This window comes from Lithobates pipiens, unplaced genomic scaffold (assembly GCF_037356315.1).
Source record: "Lithobates pipiens isolate NorthernLeopardFrog02 unplaced genomic scaffold, aLitPip1_a1.2 Scaffold_28, whole genome shotgun sequence".
NCBI lineage: Eukaryota > Metazoa > Chordata > Amphibia > Anura > Ranidae > Lithobates > Lithobates pipiens.
The window spans coordinates 53,273,709-53,294,722 of NW_027507789.1; the positions used below are offsets into that span (position 1 = coordinate 53,273,709).

Sequence of the window (21,014 nt, forward strand, 5' to 3'; positions counted from 1 at the left end):
TTGTCTTTGTAAGCTTGTGTTATTTACACCACATACTTCCCTTTGCTTGTAAAGCCTTGGTTTCATCACATTACTGTCTTCTGCAGTATAAAGTGAAGAAATGTATTTCATATCAATGATAGCGGACATTAAAGCCCAAAACTACCTTCCTAAGAAATATGAAATAATAATACAGGGCAGTGAACTCATCAAATTTGTAAGTAGTTGTAGATACATGTATTTTAGTTCCATATACCCACTCGTACAATCACTATTGCCCCATACACATGACCAGACTTTTCGACGGACTAGGTCCGATGGTCTTCCCGACTGACTTTCGGCGGAGGTCCGACGGACTTACTGCACGAACGGACTTGGCCACACATAAACGGACTAATTCAGTTCGAAAGTTCGTTAGTTTTGAACGTGATGACGTAAGACGGGACTAAACAAGGAAGTTCAATAGCCAGTAGCCAATAGCTGCCCTTGCATCGTCTTTGGTTCATCGGACTAGCACACAGATGAACGGTTTTCCCGATATTTAGTCCGTCGGACTTGAGTCCATCGGATAGATTTGAAACATGTTCTATTTCTGGGTCCATCTGACTTTTTTTTATAAAAAACAGGCGGACTAGCCCACACACGATCGGATTGTCCAAGGGACTGATCCCGTCTGACCTAGTCGGCATTAGAGTATCCACACAACCGTTAGTGAGATAATTCTTCTTATTATTATACAGAATTTATATAGCACCAACAGTTTGCACAGATAGCACAATTACAATACAATTCAATAAAGGAGGAATCAGAGAGCCCTGCTCATTAGATAGTTACATAGTTAGTCAGGTTAAAAAAGACACATGTCCATCTAGTTCAACCAAAAAAATAAAAAAATACAATCCCATATACACAATCCTTCATCTACAGTTGATCCAGAGGAAGGAGAAAACCCCCAGCAAAGCATGATCCAATTTGCTACAGCAGGGGAAAAAATGTGTTCCTGATCCCCCGAGAGGCAATCGGATTTTCCCTGGATCAACTTTACCTATAAATGTTAGTACCCAGTTATATTATGTTAGTAGCTACAATCTAAAGGGTGGGGGGTCAAGTGATATAAAAGGTAATAACTGCGGAGGGATTAGCTGATGTATAAAAATACAGTTGTTAGGTGTGGACGGGATAGGCTTCTTTGAAGAGAAGGGTTTTCAGGGATCGCCTAAAAGTGCAGTGTAGGAGACAGTTTGAGGTAGGGAGTTCCATAGGATGGGAGAGGCTCAGGAAAAGTCCTGGAGATGAGCATGGGAAGAGGTGACAAGGGAGCTAGAGAGCAGGAGGTCTTGGTAGGAACAAAGAGAACGATTTGGTGGGTATTTGGATTTGGTTTTCCCTTTTTGTTTGGCATACACTATAACTTTAAACCCGCTATTTACTGCTGACGGTACAGTATGTCAACTCAAACAAAAAATGGCACTGATGGCTCCAATTTATAACCAGCTTTTTGAGTACGTTTCACATGGAAGGGCTGCACACAAAGCAAACAAAACAAAACCGGTACTCTTGTCAGCTAGCTAGCAAAAAAATGGATTTTTTTTACACGGTCTAACAAATTATGTTAAAAACAGAGGTTTTAGTTGCACAGCATTTATAAATATATGAGGAAGCCACAGTGCCTAATCAAGATCCCCTGTATAGTAAGGTCCTTACTCAAAATTCTCGTACACACAGGCTGAATATCAGCCGTTACAGTAGAAATGAGTCGACTTTTGGTCCGTGTGTACAGTTGCCCATTTAAAAAAAAGCTGATCTCATGACCAGCTTCTCTGTTGAACGAGCAAGCTTGAAAACCAACAGCCGATCAGCATCCGATCAGCACTTGCAGACAATGGCTGCGAGTGCTGACCAGCGTGTTCTGAATACAATAGCTCAGTGGAGGAGATCGCTCTACTAACATTGGATAGTTAGTATGGTGACCTCTGGTCTTTTTTTTCTTTTAGCCCTTTGGGTTGAACGAAAAAAAATCTTCACGTGTGTACTAGGCTTAACTTTTGAGAGCCTCCAAGTTGCAGTATACAGTATATAGCAATGAATTAATTAAGTGCAGGTATTCCTGGAGGCAGCCCATACCTCCTTAAAGTCACAGAGACACACCAGAACCCCAGCAGAGCACAATGGCAAGTGAGGGCTATCGGTGTGCCCCTGCACCCATTCCAACAAGGTAACAGAAAATTGCAACTTTGCCAAAGTATAACTAGTTTTAGAGTAAAGTGTACATGGATGGGTTTTGCACAAAGCAAGCAATGCAAAATGTATTTCCAGCACACATAGGCCGGCTACAGACGAGTGGAAAACTGTACGCTCTCTCGATCGAAAAACGAAAATGCCGCATAGGATTTTGCCATAATTTGTTTTGTTTTTCTAAAACAAAATCCAGCACGTTGGATCACGCACTTTCAATTGCAGCACAAAAAAGGCATGTCGCAGCTGGCACAATAATAATGCGAAAAACAAATAACACGACAATCAACCAGAATTTTAATTTGGTTTTCAACTTGTCTATGGCCTGCTTTACTAGCTAGCCAGCTGGTAAAAAATAAATGTACTGTCTAACAAATTGTCTGTGTTAAGTCACTAGCAATAAATAACAATCTCAATTGTATGAGATACTTTTGTTCTATTACTGGAGTATTCAGCAGACAGGTACTCTTTATATATGAAGTTTGCTCAAACTATTGGTACCTATAATGGCCTAATATTATGTGATGGGTAAACAGTAAAACAAAGTATTTCCATGTCTCTAACTTCTAGGTGCATGAAGGGCTGGTTCTCTGCATAGCCAACATAGGCCATTTCATAGGGTGAGAGGCCTGCCATGGGCACCTGTGAGCTACTCAGACAATTTGTTCATCTTTTTTAGTTTAAATAGTGAGGTACAGGCAACACATTTTAGGGATTATGGTTTCCTCCTTCTTCATGGCTTTGGGAGATATCTCATTGCTTGACTTACTTTGTCCAGGTGTTGCAGTATGCCTCACCAGGCTCTAGTCGCAAAACCTGGGGTGATGGACCGTAGACCCTCACACATTTCTTTCAGCACATACTCATGTATTGAAAGGCTTTTGCCTCCCAATCTGTTCACTTCTGCTCCCATTGTTGCTTTCTGTGCACGGTTAGTGCATTTTTGTTAAGGAGGTAGTATACTACTGTAGATATTGATAGGTCACTTGCTTCCAGCTCTGTATACCTGGCACCTACTAGCGAAGTAAGTTGACAGCTGATTCTGATCTTCTATTCATCAGTTCAAGATGTAGTGATGTAAGGTGGACAGGCTGTCTATTTGAGTTTCCCTGTCTTATACCTTAGTGCCGTGTCGCTATGATCATCAGCATCATATTTATGTGTTATGGAGGCGCATTGCATATCCATTAAGGGGGTTCATTGTCTCTCTAATAATTATCTCAAAGAAAATTTCTCTAGTGATTGTTTTCATAGCTTTGTATAGAGTATCCTTCCTCAAAGTACAATATGTGTTGTGGACCTGTTTGCCATGGGTCTACACCCACCTTCCACTGCTGCCCCCACACTGCTTACATTTTGGAGTGAGTGTACAGCCACCTACATTGGGTAGCACTGCTTGCACAAAGGAAAAAGAGGTGAGGAGGGGTGCAGGAGGATTCAGAGGTGGGCAGTGGGGCTACTGTAAAGGGGGTGCAGAAGTTAGCAATGGTGGAATAGGGGTGCAGTGGTTTGAAACGAATGTGGAGCAGAGGTTAGCAGTGCTGCAAAGGGGGTGAAGAGGTGAGCAGTATGGGTGCAGTGATGTAAAGAGGTGGCAGAAGTGAGCAGTGAGGGTGCATTGATTAGCAGTTGTGCAGTGATGGAAACAGAGTACAGAGGTAAGCCATTTTGGACGAGGGATGCAGACATAATGGATAGAAAAGGTGTTCTGAGGTTAGCAGTGAACGAGATATGCAGTGTTCACCCCCTGTATCCAGAGCATATATAATGGAAGAATTTCGTTTTCAAAAGTGATAGTATTGAGCAGGGGCGGACTGACAACTCATGGGGCCCCCGGGCAATAGGAGATTATGGGGCCCCCAGGCAGTCAGAGATTATGGGGCCACACAGTATACACAAACACACACAGTATACAATCACACAGTATACACAAACACACACAGTATACAATCACACAGAGTCCACATACATGTACACACAGTATACACAGACATGTTTCTATTGGCTGAGCAGGTACTGGAGGGGTGGGGCAGCTATAATCTCTGGATTTTTAGACCAAAAGGATGTCGGTAAGGGACATTTCAATGACAGATGTAAAAAAACACAGATTTTTACATACTGTCCCTGGTTTTACTGAGTCTGGCAACCCTAATGGGGCCCCCTAGTGGCCCGGGGCCCTCAGGCAGTGCCTGAGTGGCTGAATGGTCAGTCCGCCCCTGGTACTGAGGTTTATATGTGTCTGTCAAACTTTCACTTATAGCACTGTGATTAAAGCATATTTTGTTGGGTATGAGGACTTTAGCATAGGTGTGCTGAGTATACAGCGATTAGGCTCAGATTCTAGACTAGTAACTATGCCCCTTTAAGCCCCTCCCACTGTGGCCATGCTCAATATTTGCCAAAATGTTCTCCTTGCAAAGCCCGAGTCTTATTGGAATGATGCTTAATATTCTTTTTTAAATTTTTTAAATAATTTTAAAGCAAAAAGTAAACAGCTAACATATTGTTAATAAAACTAAATATCTAAGAACTAGATTTGGCTTTGCTCTGGTATTTTGGTAATAATCTTCTTAGACATAGACATTCACTTTATCCGCATGTATTTGTCAAATGCTATTGCTAAGTGCATAAACCACTGTGTTGTGTTTAACAGCTCTGTGTCCCTTGTGCTTCTGTGGCCTAATAGTAGGTATCACACAGTCTGTAATGGCCATAGTTACACTCTTGGCTATGACCTGCGATCTGGCCCAGGGGGTAAGCAGTATAAATCAGCCCTGACAATTGTGTACATTTCAGATTTTCTCTTCTGCTTCTCACATATTCAGCTCCCACGATGCAATAAGAGCTTTACTCATGCTCATACATGAGCTCTGCTGTTAATCAGCAGGATGTAGAGATGGACTATGTGCAAACACATAGCTCCTGGGGATATCAAGCCACAGAGTGCTTCTCATTAGCATTTTTGCTTCTCTCTAAATAGGATCAAAATGAATGATGATGCATCTTTTTTTTTGCAGGAGATGGAAATCCCAAGGAAAGTTCCCCATTTATCAACAGTTCGGAGATTGATACAGGCAAAAACATGGCTTTGTTTGAGGTAAGAAGCAATCAACAGTAATAGCAATCAACAGCAACAATTAAATCTTGACTTTTTAAACTAGAGCAATGGAAGATGATATTTTATTGCTTGTTTTATTCCTTATTAAAGACCACGGTGCATACACAGATAATGGTTGTGCGTAGGTCATGAAAGATAGCATGACAGTACTAATGAAGCTATAGTTATTCATTATTATTGCTATTATTATTATATTATTAAAAAATATATACCATAATAATAAAGAATGGTGTGTATTGGTTTATATTCATTTAACCAAGTGTTTTTATTTTTGCAATTAAAAGTATTAAACTGCATCTTGGTGCATACACTTAGACCTGATTCACACCTATGCAGGTTGTAGTTGGTGCATATTCCAGGTGCATTTTGCATTTTTCAATACACATTTTTGATCCATTGAAGTCTATGGAACCCAAAACAACCTGCTGGCCCCTGACCCTTTCCATAAAATGTACAGATGTGAATGTGACCCATAGGAACCTTTTTAAAAGGACTGTAGTGTGTTTTTGCAAAACTGAAAATGCACTAAAAATGCATAGGTGTGAACCAGGCCTTATATCAGAGTACCCCCAGAACCCCCTCCCAGTCTTAGGCTGGATTCACACCTATGCAGTTTTAGCGCTTTTTGCATTTTGCAGATTTGCACTACAGTCCATTTATCATGGTTTCCTATGGAACACGTTCTGTTGTGCAAATCTGAAAAATGCAAAAAGCGCTAAAAATGCATAGGTATGAATCCAGCCTTATGGTCAACTGTCCCCAATCTCAACAGGGCCTTCTCATGTGCTCTGTAAGTCCATTTACTCCTCTGAACTCCCAAGTAGAAACTTGTATTCAGAAGACTATACAAATGAATAGGATTGCAGGGTGCATGGGTGGGCCCAGCCTGAAAGACATGTGACCAGTAATTGGTTAGAAATATCACATTGGATCAGGGCGGGTGAGTATATCATTAGGAGTGGAAGTTAGTGGCAGGAGGTGCTCCAATATAAGTGTACGTGCAACAAGGGTTTTTAAAACCCAACGCCAGTTAAAACGTTTTCTTTTGGTGGCAGGGGGTTACGTCCTCTGTCAAGTTCTTATTGCTGTCTGTAACTCTACTTAAATGGTTATCATACTCCTGGTGCCTCACATCTCAGGCATAGCTGTATCCTCTTATTGACTCGTATTCTCCTCCAGCCAGAATACAAATTAGACTGAACCGATTCCCACATCCACACATTTGGTGTCAAAATACGACAGGGGAGGGGAGACTCCCCTGCCACCCCGCTGTTAGAATACACAGAGCAGCGCTGCAGCCTATTGGCTGCAGTGCTGATCAAACTTGAATTTTTGCAGCAGTCCCATTCATGAGAAGTTGATCATGAATGGTAATGGCCATATGCGGACCAGAATTCGCCCATTTCCTGCTGAAATGGCCAAATTTTAATACATGTATGGCCAGTTTAAGCAGCCACACAGGTTGTCCTATCTCCTTCCTAAGTTTGGAGGTTATAACTAATACTCCTTCCAAGTTGTTAGAGGAAATCAACTGTCAATTAATAAAGCTTTTTGCTTTATTTAATTTAACTCTAACAGCACAATTGGTATATGAATGTGTAACAAATGGCTTTTGTAAAAGAAATAGCTCAGGCAGGAGATGCCACAGCCTCTATGGGAGCCTTCTAGTCTGACACTCAGTTGGACTATTTGCCTGGAAGGGAATACAAATAAATAATAATGATCAAATATTTAATTCTAGGTTGCACTATGATAACAATTCAAGAGTGGAAATCATTGAAAATATTTTTTGAATGTATCTAAATCCAATTAATATGTAATAATATTTATTAATATGAATGTAATAATATGTAATATATTGAAGCTAACCCGTCCTATGATGTGGTGTCTGCATTTGTTTCCTTTGTTCAGGTTTTTTTTACCTGCTTATACTGCAGATAACACACTTTTGGTCCCTTGGTGGCTAGACTCACAACCCCACTAAATCTGAAGGGAACCATGGTTGTCACTCCAGGCTGATCTCCTGGTTTGGATCACCAACATATCTTTCTCTCTTTATCTACATCACATGGGGGTGGAAGAATTTGTACAGTAGTTTACAAAAGATGGCTTATTTATAATTGTTTGTGATTTCAATTCATAGGAAGTGACAAATAATTTCTGTGCTTGCTGAAAATGTTCTTAGTCTAAAAAAAAAAAAGGTAAAGCAGCCACCACATTTAACAGCTGGCAAGCTGCAATGTATGCCATTTTTTGGGGGTGAAAGTACAGTGCCTTGAAAAAGTATTCATACCCCTTGCAATTTTCCACATGTTGTCATGTTACAACCAAAAACGTGAATGTAATTTATTGAGATTTTATTTGATAGACCAACACAAAGTGGCACATAATTGTGAAGTGGAAGGAAAATGATAAATTGGTTTCACATTTTTTTTACAAATAAACATCTGAACAGTGTGGCGTGCATTTGTATTCAGCCCCCCTGAGTCAATACTTTGTTGAATCACCTTTCACTGCAATTACAGCTGCAAGTCTTTTTAGGTATGTCTCTACCAGCTTTGCACATCTAGAGAGTGAACATTTTTGTCCATTCTTCTTTGCAAAATAGCTCAAGCTCTCTCAGATTGGATGGAGAGCATCTGTGAACAGCAATTTTTAAGTCTTGCCACAGATTCTCAATTGGCTTTAGGTCTGGACTTTGATTGGCCCATTCTAACACATAAATGTGCTTTGATCTAAACCATTCCATTGTAGCTCTGGCTGTATGTTTAGGGTCATTGTCCTGCTGGAAGGTGAACCTGTGCCCCAGTCTCAAGTCTTTTACAGACTCTAACAGGTTTTCTTCTAAGATTGCCAGGTATTTGGCTCCAGTCAACTTCCCTGTCCCTCCTGAAGAAAAGCATCCCCACAACATCATGCTGCCACCACCATGTTTCACAGTGGAAATGGTGTGTTCAGTGTTAGCTTTCTGACACACATAGCATTTTGCTTTTAGGCCAAAAAGTAAGATTTTGATCTCATCTGACCAGAGCACCTTCTTCCACGTGTTTGCTGTGACCCCCACATGGCTTTTCACAAACTGCAAATGGGACTTCTTATGGCTTTTTTTCAACAATGTCTTTCTTCTTGCCACTCTTCCATAAAGGCCAGATTTGTGGAGTGCAGGACTAATAGATGTCCTGTGAACAGATTCTCCCACCTGAGCTGTGGATCTCTGCAGCTCCTCTAGAGTTACAATGGGCCTTTTGTCTTCTTCCCTGATTAATGATTTCCTTGCCTGGCCTGTCAGGTTAGGTGGATGTCCATGTCTTGGTAGGTTTGCAGTTGTGCCATACTCTTTCCTTTTTCGGTTGATGGATTGAACAGTGCTACATGAGATGTTCAAAGCTTGGGATATTTTTTTATAACCTAACCACGCTTTAAACTTCACAACTTTATCCCTGACCTGTCTGGTGTGCTCCTTGACCTTCACGATGCTGTTTGTTTAATAAGGTTCACTAACAAACCTCTGAGGGCTTCACAGAACAGCTGTATCTATAGTGAGATTAAATTACACACAGGGGGACTCTATCTCATAATTAGGTGACTTCTGAAGGCAATTGTTTCCACTAGATTTTAGTTAGGGGTATCAGAGTAAAGGGGGCTGTATACAAATGCACACCACACTTTTCATAAATTTATTTGTAAAAAAAATAAAAACCATTTATCATTTTCCTTCCATTTCACAATTATGTGCCACTTTGTGTTGGTGTATCACATAAAATCCCAATAAAATACATTTACGTCTTTAGTTGTAACATGACAAGATGTGGAAAACTTCAAGGGGTATGAATACTTTTTTCAAGGCATTGTATATTTAAAGACAAAAGGTGTTTGTTTTTCATTTTGGACAGAGTAGAAAAATGTTAAAATAGCTGACAGATTTTTTTTTTTTGCCATCTGTGTCTTATTAGAAAGATTCCCTTTCAATCCATGTCCTATGCGTTTAATGAGAGGTGAGAGAATGTCTTTCAAAAATGAGGGAAATCTCCTTCTAGACAGTTGTCATGGTAACAAATGTCCCCACTGGAAGATTTTCCTTCTATTTCTCTTCTGGTGGCAACTCAAAATTGTGGATTTATCCTTACTTTGATTCCCAGTGACATTAGTGATTAAAGGTTGAATCTCCTCAATAGGACAGAGACACTTTAAAAAAAAAAATCCCGGGATGTAGAAGAAAGATTTGGGACACAGAATCTCTTACAGCAGTAAATGTTCTTAGGTTTTAAGCAGTGTAGAGGGAATGATTTTTCTCATTCGGCTCTCACAGGAATGGTGCCTGAAGGCTGGCTGTTTGCTTAAAGTAGTTGTAAACCTCAGTCATGGAATCTGAACAAACTATATCTGCAGCGTTTACTTATCTTTCTCCAAAGCTCTAAGTGCTGTTTCTCTCTGGTGCTTTGTTCCTCTGTTATCAGCATGAGTCACCTCTTTTCCGACACATGAGGTGAATTTACATCGGTAGGGAGAGATCAGAAAGGACTTGTCTGTTCACAGCACAGTCTGATCAATATTCCTAACGCACACGTTCCTGTTATCTATGGCTCATAAAGTGGTGGGTGCTGCAGTTGGTTCATGGAAACATCAAACAAGCGTACATATTCGCCAGCACACCATGGATCAGCAATTTTCGTCCAAATGGTTTTAATGGAAAGGATCACATCACAAAGGAAGGTGCAACGTTTCGGAGCCGCGCAGGACCCCTTCGTCAGGCAATTGATAAATCACATGCCTGATGAAGGGGTCCTGTGTGGCTCCGAAACGTTGCACCTTCCTTTGTGATGTGATCCTTTCCATTAAAACCTTTTGGACGAAAATTGACGATCCATGGTGTGCTGGCGAATATGTACGCTTGTTCACAGCACAGTTCTTCTTCTGCTGTGTGAAAGGGGGGTCCTTTCCTCCAATCAGCTCTCACACACTGTAACTGCAGTCCCTCCACCCATCTCCTCTGCCATCCTGACAGATGAAGAGAGATTTTTTAACACGTTTCTGCCCTTTTTAAGAGGTGTAGAGAGGGGAAGACTGCAGATAAACAAGTAAACTGATATAGGAGGATTTGTTTCATCTCTGTGTATCATCTGAGCCTGTTCACTTCGCCGGGTATATGTGAGGGTTTAAAACCACTTTAAAGTGGTTGTAAACCCTTACAGACCACTTTGACCTACAGGTAAGCCTAGATTAAGGCTTACCTGTAGGTCCATGAGCAGGCCGCTGTTAACGGCGGTATGCCATTAGTGGTGGCTCTTGTGCGCATGCGCGGGAGTGACGTCATCGCTGCTCCATCGCTGCGAGTGGCTGGAGCAGCGATACCCGGAAGAAGATGGACGCTTCGTGTTACAGGGGACAGCGGTGACTTTGCTGGCTCCTGTGTCAGGTAAGTGACACATAATGGGCTACTTTGCGATGCATAGTAGCCCATTATGCTTTACCTTTGCAGGGAGACAAAGAGGTAGTAAACCCATCAGGGTTTACTTCCTCTTTAAGTAGGGGCTAGGTGTGCAAGAAGCGGTAAAAGCAAAATTTGTAAAGTCCAGAATCAATTTTATTCAAACTCCTATGCTATAAAAAGCCAACACGCTGGTGTTCTAACCCCTTACCACTTTACTCAAATACAAGTTTTGCCCTTAGTTATAATTTAAAATATTATTTAGGCAACTCATAGCTATTTAATTTGTATGGAAAGCTTTCCCCTTCCTGACTGGCACTTGTTAAGGAGAATAGATGATTGCACAAGTTAGCCAATGGCTATTGTTACCTCTTGATAAGCTGATGGGGGCTTCTTGGCAATAGCTGCTTCCTCACTTCTTTCATATACAGTTACAGCTTGGATTTGGCTCTTTCTAAATCACTAGCTCAGAACAACTACAGTATTGCAGGTCAGGATTTCACATACTGCCTTCTTGTTATATCTTGTTACAGCCAGGAAAGTAGCATTTTCGGAAGCAGGTCAGCAGTTGCTTCCCCTGAATTTTTGTTATGTCAGCTTTTCTTTAAATTAATTCATCAAACTAAAATAGTGTATTAAGGCAAAAAGTGAAGAACTTACTACAGAATAAACCCCTTTGATGATGGGCACACCTTTCAACTTACTTAGGCAGGCCATATATATTACAAAGAAATATATATATTACAAGAAAGTTGCGCAGTTCCCTGTCAACACAGACAGTGTTGACGGGAGAATCAGCAGACTTCTCCCGGTGGGTGGGGGTAGGGGCAGGGAAGCCATCCCCGCCGGGAGAAAACAATGATTATTGCTAGCAGCTATAGCAGCCACTTGCAATAATAGCAAGAGAATCTGGCAGACTGGTTATGCTCAAGTTGATTGATCGTTCAACTTGGTACATTCAGCCTACCCATGTATGGTCGGCCTTAGTCGGGGATAGGAAAATCCTTTTATAGCAAAATATTCAGGCAACAAACACAGCTTTTTCATGCACCAGAAAGAACTGAAGAGATTGTAAAATTAAAACATTTAATATTTTTTTAAAATAACAAACATATTATACTTTACCTAGTTTGTTAAATGGTTTTGCACAGATCTGCCCCAAACCTCCTTTTCTGGAAACCCCCGCCAGTGATCTCAGCTCCTCCTTCCTTCTTATTGCCCCCATAGGAGGCTGTTGAGAGAGGAAAGCACCGCTGCTCTCGGGCACGACGTTTAATTGAGATCAGACTAAGGTAAGTATTTAGTGGGGATAGGGTGAGCTGAGCATGGAAGGTTTTTTTACCCTACTGCAGAGAATGCATTAAGTTAAAAAAAAACTTAAAGTGGTTGTAAGCCCACAGAAAAACCCCTGCAAGACAAAGGCATAATGAGCTAGTATGCATAGCACACTTGCTCATTATGAAATACTCACCTTTGACCGAAGCCTCCGCAGCAGTCCCAGCCCACTGCTCTGTCTGGTGATATGTCTCCCGGAGTTTTTTCCGGGTATCGCGGGCTCCAGTGCTGTTATTGGCAGGAGCCGCAATGGTGTCACCCCTGCTCATGCACGCGGGAGCTGCCGGTAACGGGACATCAGCTGAAGCAACGCCACAAGTGAACCATTGCTTCAATGCGCATGTGCGGATGACGTTGACATATGCTGATACAGGGGATATCTCCTAAACTGTGCAGGTTTAGAAGATATCCACGGTAGGTAGAGGCGAGCCTTATTATAGGCTTACCTGTAGTGAAAAGTGGTTGTAAAGGATTTACAACCACTTTCAGCCTTTAGAGTTTTGATTACAAAGAGGGACTGTCCCCTCAAATGTAGAATATTTGTGAGCTTGCAAATGCCTCCCCATATACTATAGGACACTATGGTGTATAAGCAGCTCTGTAGGATTTCAGCATATTTACACTTTCATGCATTTTTAACTTTACCTAACCTACGCTTCTTCTTTGATCTCTCGTACTACAGGAGGAAATGGACACAAGTCCTATGGTCTCCTCACTTCTTAGCGGTTTGGCCAACTATACCAATCTGACGCAAGGTGTGCGGGAGCATGAAGAAGCTGAGAACAATGAAGGGGCAAAGAAGAAGCCAATTCAGGTGAGATTCCATTTTTTACTTTCTAAAGATGCTTACTGTTATTCTATAATATACTGTATACTGAATATCTATTTCCAGAAAATCAATTCTGAATCCAATATAAACCAGATTCTGTTCTTCAGAGTTCATCTTACACATAGGGCTCTCATAGGCAAAATGTAATTTCAAATGCAAAATTAATTATAACCATTGCCAAAAAGATCAGATAGGAAGGAGAAAGTACATTAAAGAATAAGTGCATTTTAATTTTAATACAAAGTGCATTTATCCTTGTTACCCCCTTCTCCTGATCTGACCTAATACACCGTCCCCCTCCCCCCCTCATCCTCCTCATCCTCCACCTCCTCCTTCACCACCCTCCACAGATGCAAACTTACTTCAATCTGAAAGCTATGGTTCCGCAGTTTATTTACATCCAGCGATGCAAGTATTCATTGCCCAATGGACTTCTAAAGGGCTGTGTCCCAATGTTGGAGACAATCAGAGAAGGTCCCATAGGTTCTGCGGAGCTGTAATGCTCAGGTGTTGCCAGGACGGTGAAGACTTGCGGCTCTGGATTTACACAAACAGAGGGGCCATGACCATTGGATGGAGGTAAGTAGGCACCTGTGGAGGGGGAGAATGGATTAGATTAGGTCAGGGAATAGGGGAAATAAGGTAAGTGCACTTTGTTTTAAAGTGCACTTTTCCTTTAAAATCTTTTGCTGCCTGTGCCCCATCTGGAACATTCGCTTTCACTTTTTGGCACAACAGCAAGTAAGAGGAAATCTTCCAAAAATAAGGGGAAACCCCATTGTAGGCAGCTGTCAATGGAACAGCTATGCCTATAGGAAGATATCTGCTCACCTCCTAGTCTGGTGGCATTACATATTTGGATTTCCCATCACTTTCTGTCTCAATGACAGTGCTCCCCAGGGCAAGACGAGACGGTGAATATCCTCAGCAAAAAAATTTAAATACACAGGTTATCTCCTAATGGGTTCCCAAAAACAGACAGCAGCCCGCCACTTTGGCGGCCCACTAGTGCTTTAAAAGACTCAGTGCTGACATTGCGTTAAAAAGTTTCAGGGAAACCCATCAGGGGGCTGCTCTCTTAGTCGGGAACTAACCTGGGTTTAGTTAGCTGCTTGGACAAGAGGATGTTTTGTTTTTTGTTTATGCTATGGACTTGCTCTACAAAACCCTCCTGCATTGAAACCATGTGTGTTTACTGCCTTAATTACTAAAAGTGCAGGAGAAACCTGCATGGACTGTTGCTGGGTGAACATGGCTCTCCGCTTTCACTACCAGTTGAGTACAATTTTTTGCCCAGATACAGGCAGCGCCTTAAAGAGTCAGATAATTAGGGTTCTATTTATGAATATAGCTAATGTTTCACCCAGTGAATCTGCATGTACCTCCGTTCTCCAGGGATAAAAACAAATGTTCTGTTGGCTTTTCTCCAATGAATGACTGTTCTTTTATGATGAGCAGTGGTAAAACACTGCATTATGGCCACTAGATGTAGGTGAGGGGCATTGGAAATACATACATCTTTGTGGCAATAGATATAATTTAACAATTTTAGAGAATGCTAGAGAATCAGCAAATTATTGTAACCAATTAAATAGTTACATTTATTTGCCTATTTCCTCTAAGGACATTTGTTTTTGCCAAATTTACACAGAATGTACATGCATGCAGATTTACTGCATGAACAATACCACCATTTGTTGAATAAAATGGAGGAGTTCTTTAAACAGCTTTTATCGACAAAAGCCAACCAACAGCAGAGTAATCAACTACTGCAAAAGATGAACTGCTTAGACGCCCCCAACAAATGCAACAACTGACTGAATCCTACTCGGCAACAGCAGCAAGTGCACTGGTCTCTACAGAAGCAGAAACAGGTCCTGTTGGAGAGGCAGATGATGGCATCTACACCTCAACAGCTGGTAGAGAGTGCTTTACAGAAATTGTCTCATTGAGGATGATTTTGAAGCCTACCTCAGAGCCTCAGAACATGAGAAGATACCTGAGGAGCAGTGGGTTCATGTTCCAGAATCTTTTTTAATAGGGGAGCTTTAAAAAGCCTACTTTGACCTAAAAACTCAGGATGCCAGTATCCCCAAATTCAGAAGAGAAATCCTAACCAGGGTTACCATATTTATCCAAGCACAGTGTGTTTACATAGGGGTATGGCCCTGGCAAGCCTGCAAGGTCACAGATGTATGGTTTGTACCACTTTATAAACAAGTGGTTGCAAACAGGGGAGCCCAACCCTGCTTAGATTGTGGAGCAAATGGTCTGTGACTGTTACAGTAGAGCCCTTAAGATACAGTGGTGCAGTAGACATAAAGACTCCAAGAGTGTAAATGAACTGGTGTCCCTTATGGAGCAACATACTGCTACCAAGGTCTATTTCTGGGATCTGCCTTCCAAGTCGGTAAACCCTAGAAAAAGTAAAACATCATCCTTGGGTTTGCAAGGAATTAACAGGCTCCTTAAGTTGCCATATATGGAGGCCTCCTAGCCCAAAATAAGTATGTTCTTTGTGAGAGACATATTAGGTGTTGGCTGTGCCAAGGACTGGGACATGTGGCTGCCAATTGTTTTCTAGTTGATGTTGGCATTTTTAAACTTGGTCTGGGATTCCCATCTACAGAAGGCAGTTTTAGATTCCATTTATAAGCCTGGGTTAACAGCCAATCAAAAACAATTAACAATAGGCCTGGAAGAAGCCTGGTATTTGGGATACAGCATTAGGTGGGAGTTCACGAAGCCTCCAATGGATGAGAATGAAGCAATTAAATGCTGGCCCAAGCCAGTGTAAAAGAATAGCCAAGAGCCTTTTTAGTGATTGTAGAATGCTACCAGAGGTCTATTGCCGCGTACACACGGGCGGACTGTATAGCGTACTTAGTCCGTCGAAACACATTTCAGCGGACAGTCCGCTCGTGTGTGGGCTTTAGCGGACTTTTTCAGCGTGCAGTCTGGCATACTAAGTATTTCGGATTTTTCGAAATTCTGTCCGTTGTACTTTGGTTTCAGCGGACAATCCGCTCGTCAGTATGCTAGTTCGACGGACTAAGAATGGTGCATGCCCAGAAAGGATTTACACGGCGGAAGGGTGCTTTGCTGTGTATTGGACTTCCTATTTCTAGTCCCGTCGTACGTGCTGTACACGTCATCGCGCAAGCTTTCGACGGACTGTTTGTGCATCCGTGTGTGGTCAAGTCCGTTCAGTCGAAAGTACGACGGACTGTCCGTCGGATTGTATGACGAACTAAGTACGCCATACAGTCCGCCCGTGTGTACGCGGCATATGATTAACTTTGTGACTATTCTAGAGTTGGAGGCAGTATTGCATAAGAAACCAGTATTAACCACCCCTAACTTCAGTCAAACATTTTTTGGACTGAACAAACAGATACAGGTACAAACAGATAATGGCCTAGGAGCAGTCTTGTCTCGAGAAATTTTTAGGGAAGAACATCCAGTAACATACTTCAGCTGGAAATGAACCTCTTGCTGTTAGGAACTATTCAATAGTTGAAGGGGAGTGCCCAGCCATAAAGTGGGAACTAGAGTCATTGAGGAATTACCTTTTGGCCAAACAGTTCCAATTGATTACAGATCATTCTTCATAATTTATTAATTACAGTGGATGTTGCAGAACAAAGGGAGCAATGAAAGGGACTGGAGATCATGTTGGGCTCTGCAAGACTTTCAATTGTAACCACCTGCCTACTGAGCACTTTCATCCCCAGGCCAGTATTGAGCTTTGGATAGAAAAAAGTTTTTGTTCCTAGGTTCACATCCTACCTGGTAGCCAGACTTTATTAGTCTCAGCTATGCACAGTCTTTTATATACATTAGCTGAGTTTCGCTCAGGACTCTCTCATGCTCTTTTTGCTATGGGGGCATGCTGCTGTGTGAAAATCCTGACTGTTGACAGAAATCTAAAAGGGTAGATGTGCTCACTGTTTGTTTTAGAGAACCCATTAGGGGCACCTGGTTCGTCAGAAACCGAGCAGAGTTTATTAGTTGCTCGAACTAGCAGATGTTTTGTTTGATGCTATAGACTTGCTGTACAAATCCCTCCTACATTGAAAAACTTGTTTTTTTGTTGCATTGCTGAATAGAAGTGAAGGACAAACCTGCTTGAACTGTTCCTGGGTATCCCTGTCTTGTGTATGGTTTACTACTGCCACCTCCAGTTGAACCTGCTCCCTTACAATATATACAGTATATGTATATCAGAGTACCAAACTGGAAATTCTGATAAACATTTGCATTTAAAATACCATTGAATCATTTATTTTGTTATAAATAAAGAATTTACTAAAAAAAAAATCAGCTAATTAACCAAATGTCTACCTTGTTGCGTTATTTGCAATATGTTACAAAGTAATCATAACTAGTCATAATGTTGAAACCTGAGAGATTCCATAGCACCTGTCAAACTGGCCTTACCAATCTGACTATTCTGATCCTATAAAATATATATATATATTTTTTTTCAGAAAAATGCTAAGGGTAATCCTGCTGATACAAACATCTGGCATGTAATTACTTACATTCTTTCTTTCTTTCTTCAATCCTTCCAGGCTCCACGGATGGGAACCTTCATGGGGGTGTACCTTCCCTGCCTACAAAATATTTTTGGTGTCATCCTCTTTCTTCGTCTTACTTGGGTGGTGGGAGTTGGTGGTATTCTGGAGTCATTCCTTATGGTCCTCATGTGCTGTTCCTGCGTGAGTATGGGACCAGAGAAATAGATGGGGAGGGACAATAGCTCAGGTTTTTAGGAAAAGACAATGAGTAGTCTAAGATAGCAACATTAATTTCAAGACGCTTTGACAGAACACATCAGGTAGGAGACCCACACTGAGAAGACACAATGTTTTATGATGATTGTTTTTGGCATATTAACAGTGGCTATAGACTGGGCAGTTTTTCATCTAATAATTAAGAACTCTGTATAAATTCCCATGGTGGGTCCTCCTCCCTCCCAACCATACCTACAAAAATCTTGTTTTATTTTTATTTATATTACCCTGTAAGCTAGTTTATCTGTACAGAACTATTGGCAATTGGTTTGCACGATTATGTTTGAATAGACAAACTGTGGCTTCTGATCCACTGACTGGTGGCTCTTATCCACAGGTTGGTGGCACTACACATGATATCCAGGGGTCACAACTTTTGAGATGAAGGAGGCTAGAACCTCACAATGTTACTATGTGGAGGGAGTTTTATTTTTTAAGATAATTCCCAGTTAAAAGCAAGTTTATTTGAAAACTGTAGACGCCAATGCCTTTATATGTCTCCGAAAGCAAATCATAGATGAAATATCTGCCCGTATATGTCCATTGTAGCATTTTTCACTGACTGACACCTATTTTAATACATCTGCTATTAAGTAGGGTACTGAAAAAAAACTCCAAGCAAACATTGTTCTAGTCAATGATTCTCAAGCCCTTTTGGCTAAGTTTCCCATAATTGCAGAATTGAATGTATGCCAGCGCAGGTACACTACTTCAGAAAAGTTGTGTTTATCACTGATGTTCTGTGTTTTTCTTTCTTGCTGACCTTTATATCATCATGTATCCTTTCCCGATTCCATCTTCCTATCACACGTTATTGCATCTTTTCCCGCTTACATCCCCACTGATACATTTCATAGCCTTTCTACTTTCATCTTGTAGACAATACAGTCCAGAAAGTCAGCAACATTTAACATTATGGAGCAGGACTGGCCCCATAACCACACATACATCCATTCCTCCATAACAGATATATTTAAAGTAGCTATAAACGAATCATTTAAGAAACTGCAGAGGAAAAGGGAGCTGTTGCTCATAATAAGCATATTCTCTTTTTTTCTGGAAGGGTTAAAAAATGAAAGTTAAAGGGTCAGTCTACCCAAAAGTGATGTCTTAGTTATAGGTGAAACCTGGTGGGCTGGAGTCAGATCCTGGCTTCTTATATGTTTTGGAGAATCCCTCAGTGAGATCTTCCTGCCATTATTCACAGCTCTGTCCCTGTCCACCTAGGGTTTTTTGGCTATTTCCACCTACTTTTGTGTCTTCCAGCACTTCTTTTTATAATCTATATAATATGAAATACAAAAAAAAAAAAAAAAAAAAAAAAAACAGAAAGAGTGGGACCGTGTTGTCGGATAATCCGACCGTGTGTGGGCTCCATCGGACTGTTTCCGACGGACCAAGTTTTCCAGCTTGGCTATATACATGATCCGATCGGACCTTGTCCGATCATGTGTAGAGAATTCCGATCGGACAAAGTGCCACGCATGCTCAGATCAAATTCCTACACCAAAGCTATTGGCTACTAGCCTGAACGTAGTCCCATTGTAACGAAATAACGTCATCACGTTCTGAACGATCTGATTTTCTGACAACTTTGTCCGACCGTGTGTATTCAACAGTTTCGGACAAAATCCGTTGGACAAAATCCGACGGACAAAATCCGACTGACAAAATCCGACGGATTTGGTTGTCGGAATGTCCGACCGTGTGTACAAGGGCTAAGAGGTCAAGCTCAGAGATCTCACCAGTAGAGTCACTAAGAGTTATAAGAAATTGTCAAAGGTTTAAAACTACCCTTGCAGTGGGGCTCCCCATGCCTTGCATTGGTTTAACTTAGCAAGAGTAGTTTTACATTTTCCCTGGAGTTCAGCTTTAACTTTCCAGTATGTACCAAAAACTGAAATGTCCATTTTGGGAGAAATTACTGTTTAATACCTGATATATTTTCTGTACTATAATTTGCTTGTTTAAAGGTGTCAGCAGATCCAAAAAAGATATTTCCGTTTTGTGTAAACTCAAGGGCATTTATTCAACCAGCAATTTATTTTCAGTGGCAGCAAGATCTGAGCCAGGTGTTTTTAACCTTTTTACAATTACAGACCACCAAAGGATAGGCTGCAATACCCCCTTCACTAGACTGTCAAAATCACTATCTTCACCAGTTTTATTGGGCACCAGTATAATTTCAAAGATATCATTAGCTTGTCTTATTATATATGGATAGCTCAGTAATAAAAAATCCAAAATCTGACATCAAGTCCGGTTTTCTACTTTTTTATCAGGTTTAAAAATGCACAGAACCCTAGTTTATTATGCTTTTATTTATTTTAATTATTCCGTAATCCAGTTTCATATCCCCATCAATGGGTTCCTACACCGTCAAGGTTTGGATACCCCCTGGTTAAGAATTCCTGGTCTAAGATCCCAAGTTACTCTTTATTTGAGGATATGTACATTAAGAAACATGAGAGTGTGGCAGATATAGGGCATGGTGAGATTTCGTCCCTGGAGACCCCAAGAGATATATCAGAGAGTACGGGTGATTGCACTCACCAGCATTCACCCATAACTGGAATCACTTTTGAGCGAACATACCCTTTAAACTTTTTTTTTTTTTACCAGCTCTGCTTTTTTGTTTTCTGAGCCAGGCTATCACGACATATATAGTTCTTGTGCTTCATATCACATTGACTGAATGAGCAATGTTGTATTACATAACAGTGTCTTATTTCACATTCGTTCATTTTTTATTTTTTTTTGCCCATCCTGTCTGACTTTACTGCCAGTATCTGTGTCTGATATCACTCCCACTCTCCATCAGATTGCTTCCACTGCCAGAGCTCACCCATAATTGAGCAAAGTGGAACCGTTTCCTGAATTATCGCCTAGTTTTGTATTCTATTGCAAGTGCTAATTTGAAATGAGCGCTATTTGGCTAGCACTTAAATTGCAATACCCATTTGTGTTCTAGGTTATTAAGTTAAAGAGGTGGAAGTCATTCAATTAAGGCTGCCAAAGAAGATCTTATGCCAAACTGATAATGTTCAAGGAGACAGAGCTTGCGATAGGAAAGAATTGCACAAGGGGGTGGTAAATTGCAAACATTCTGTCCCGTGCTCAAAGCGAATGTGCTAATATAAAATAGTGTCTAAACTAAAGTTACTTTGCAGTAGTGGGCATCATAAAATGCACAGCACCATGGGAGCCCCAAAACTTTAAGCATATATGGTATGAAGATGCTGGTTGCTTTGTTGGAGCTTAGGTATGCCCCAGAATACAATGCAGGTGCCTTGG

At 41.1% G+C, this 21,014-nt stretch overlaps 1 protein-coding gene across 2 annotated transcripts in view; it reads left to right on the top strand.

Moving 5' to 3' along the window:
• SLC12A5 (solute carrier family 12 member 5) overlaps positions 1-21,014 on the top strand; it is a 140,644-nt gene that overhangs the window by 39,452 nt on the left and 80,178 nt on the right. For both annotated transcript variants that reach the window (XM_077459239.1, XM_077459240.1), the window contains exons 2-4: positions 5,232-5,311; positions 12,778-12,909; positions 17,499-17,645. In XM_077459239.1, coding sequence (XP_077315365.1) covers positions 5,232-5,311; positions 12,778-12,909; positions 17,499-17,645 — 359 coding nt within the window. The remainder of the gene's footprint in view (positions 1-5,231; positions 5,312-12,777; positions 12,910-17,498; positions 17,646-21,014) is intronic.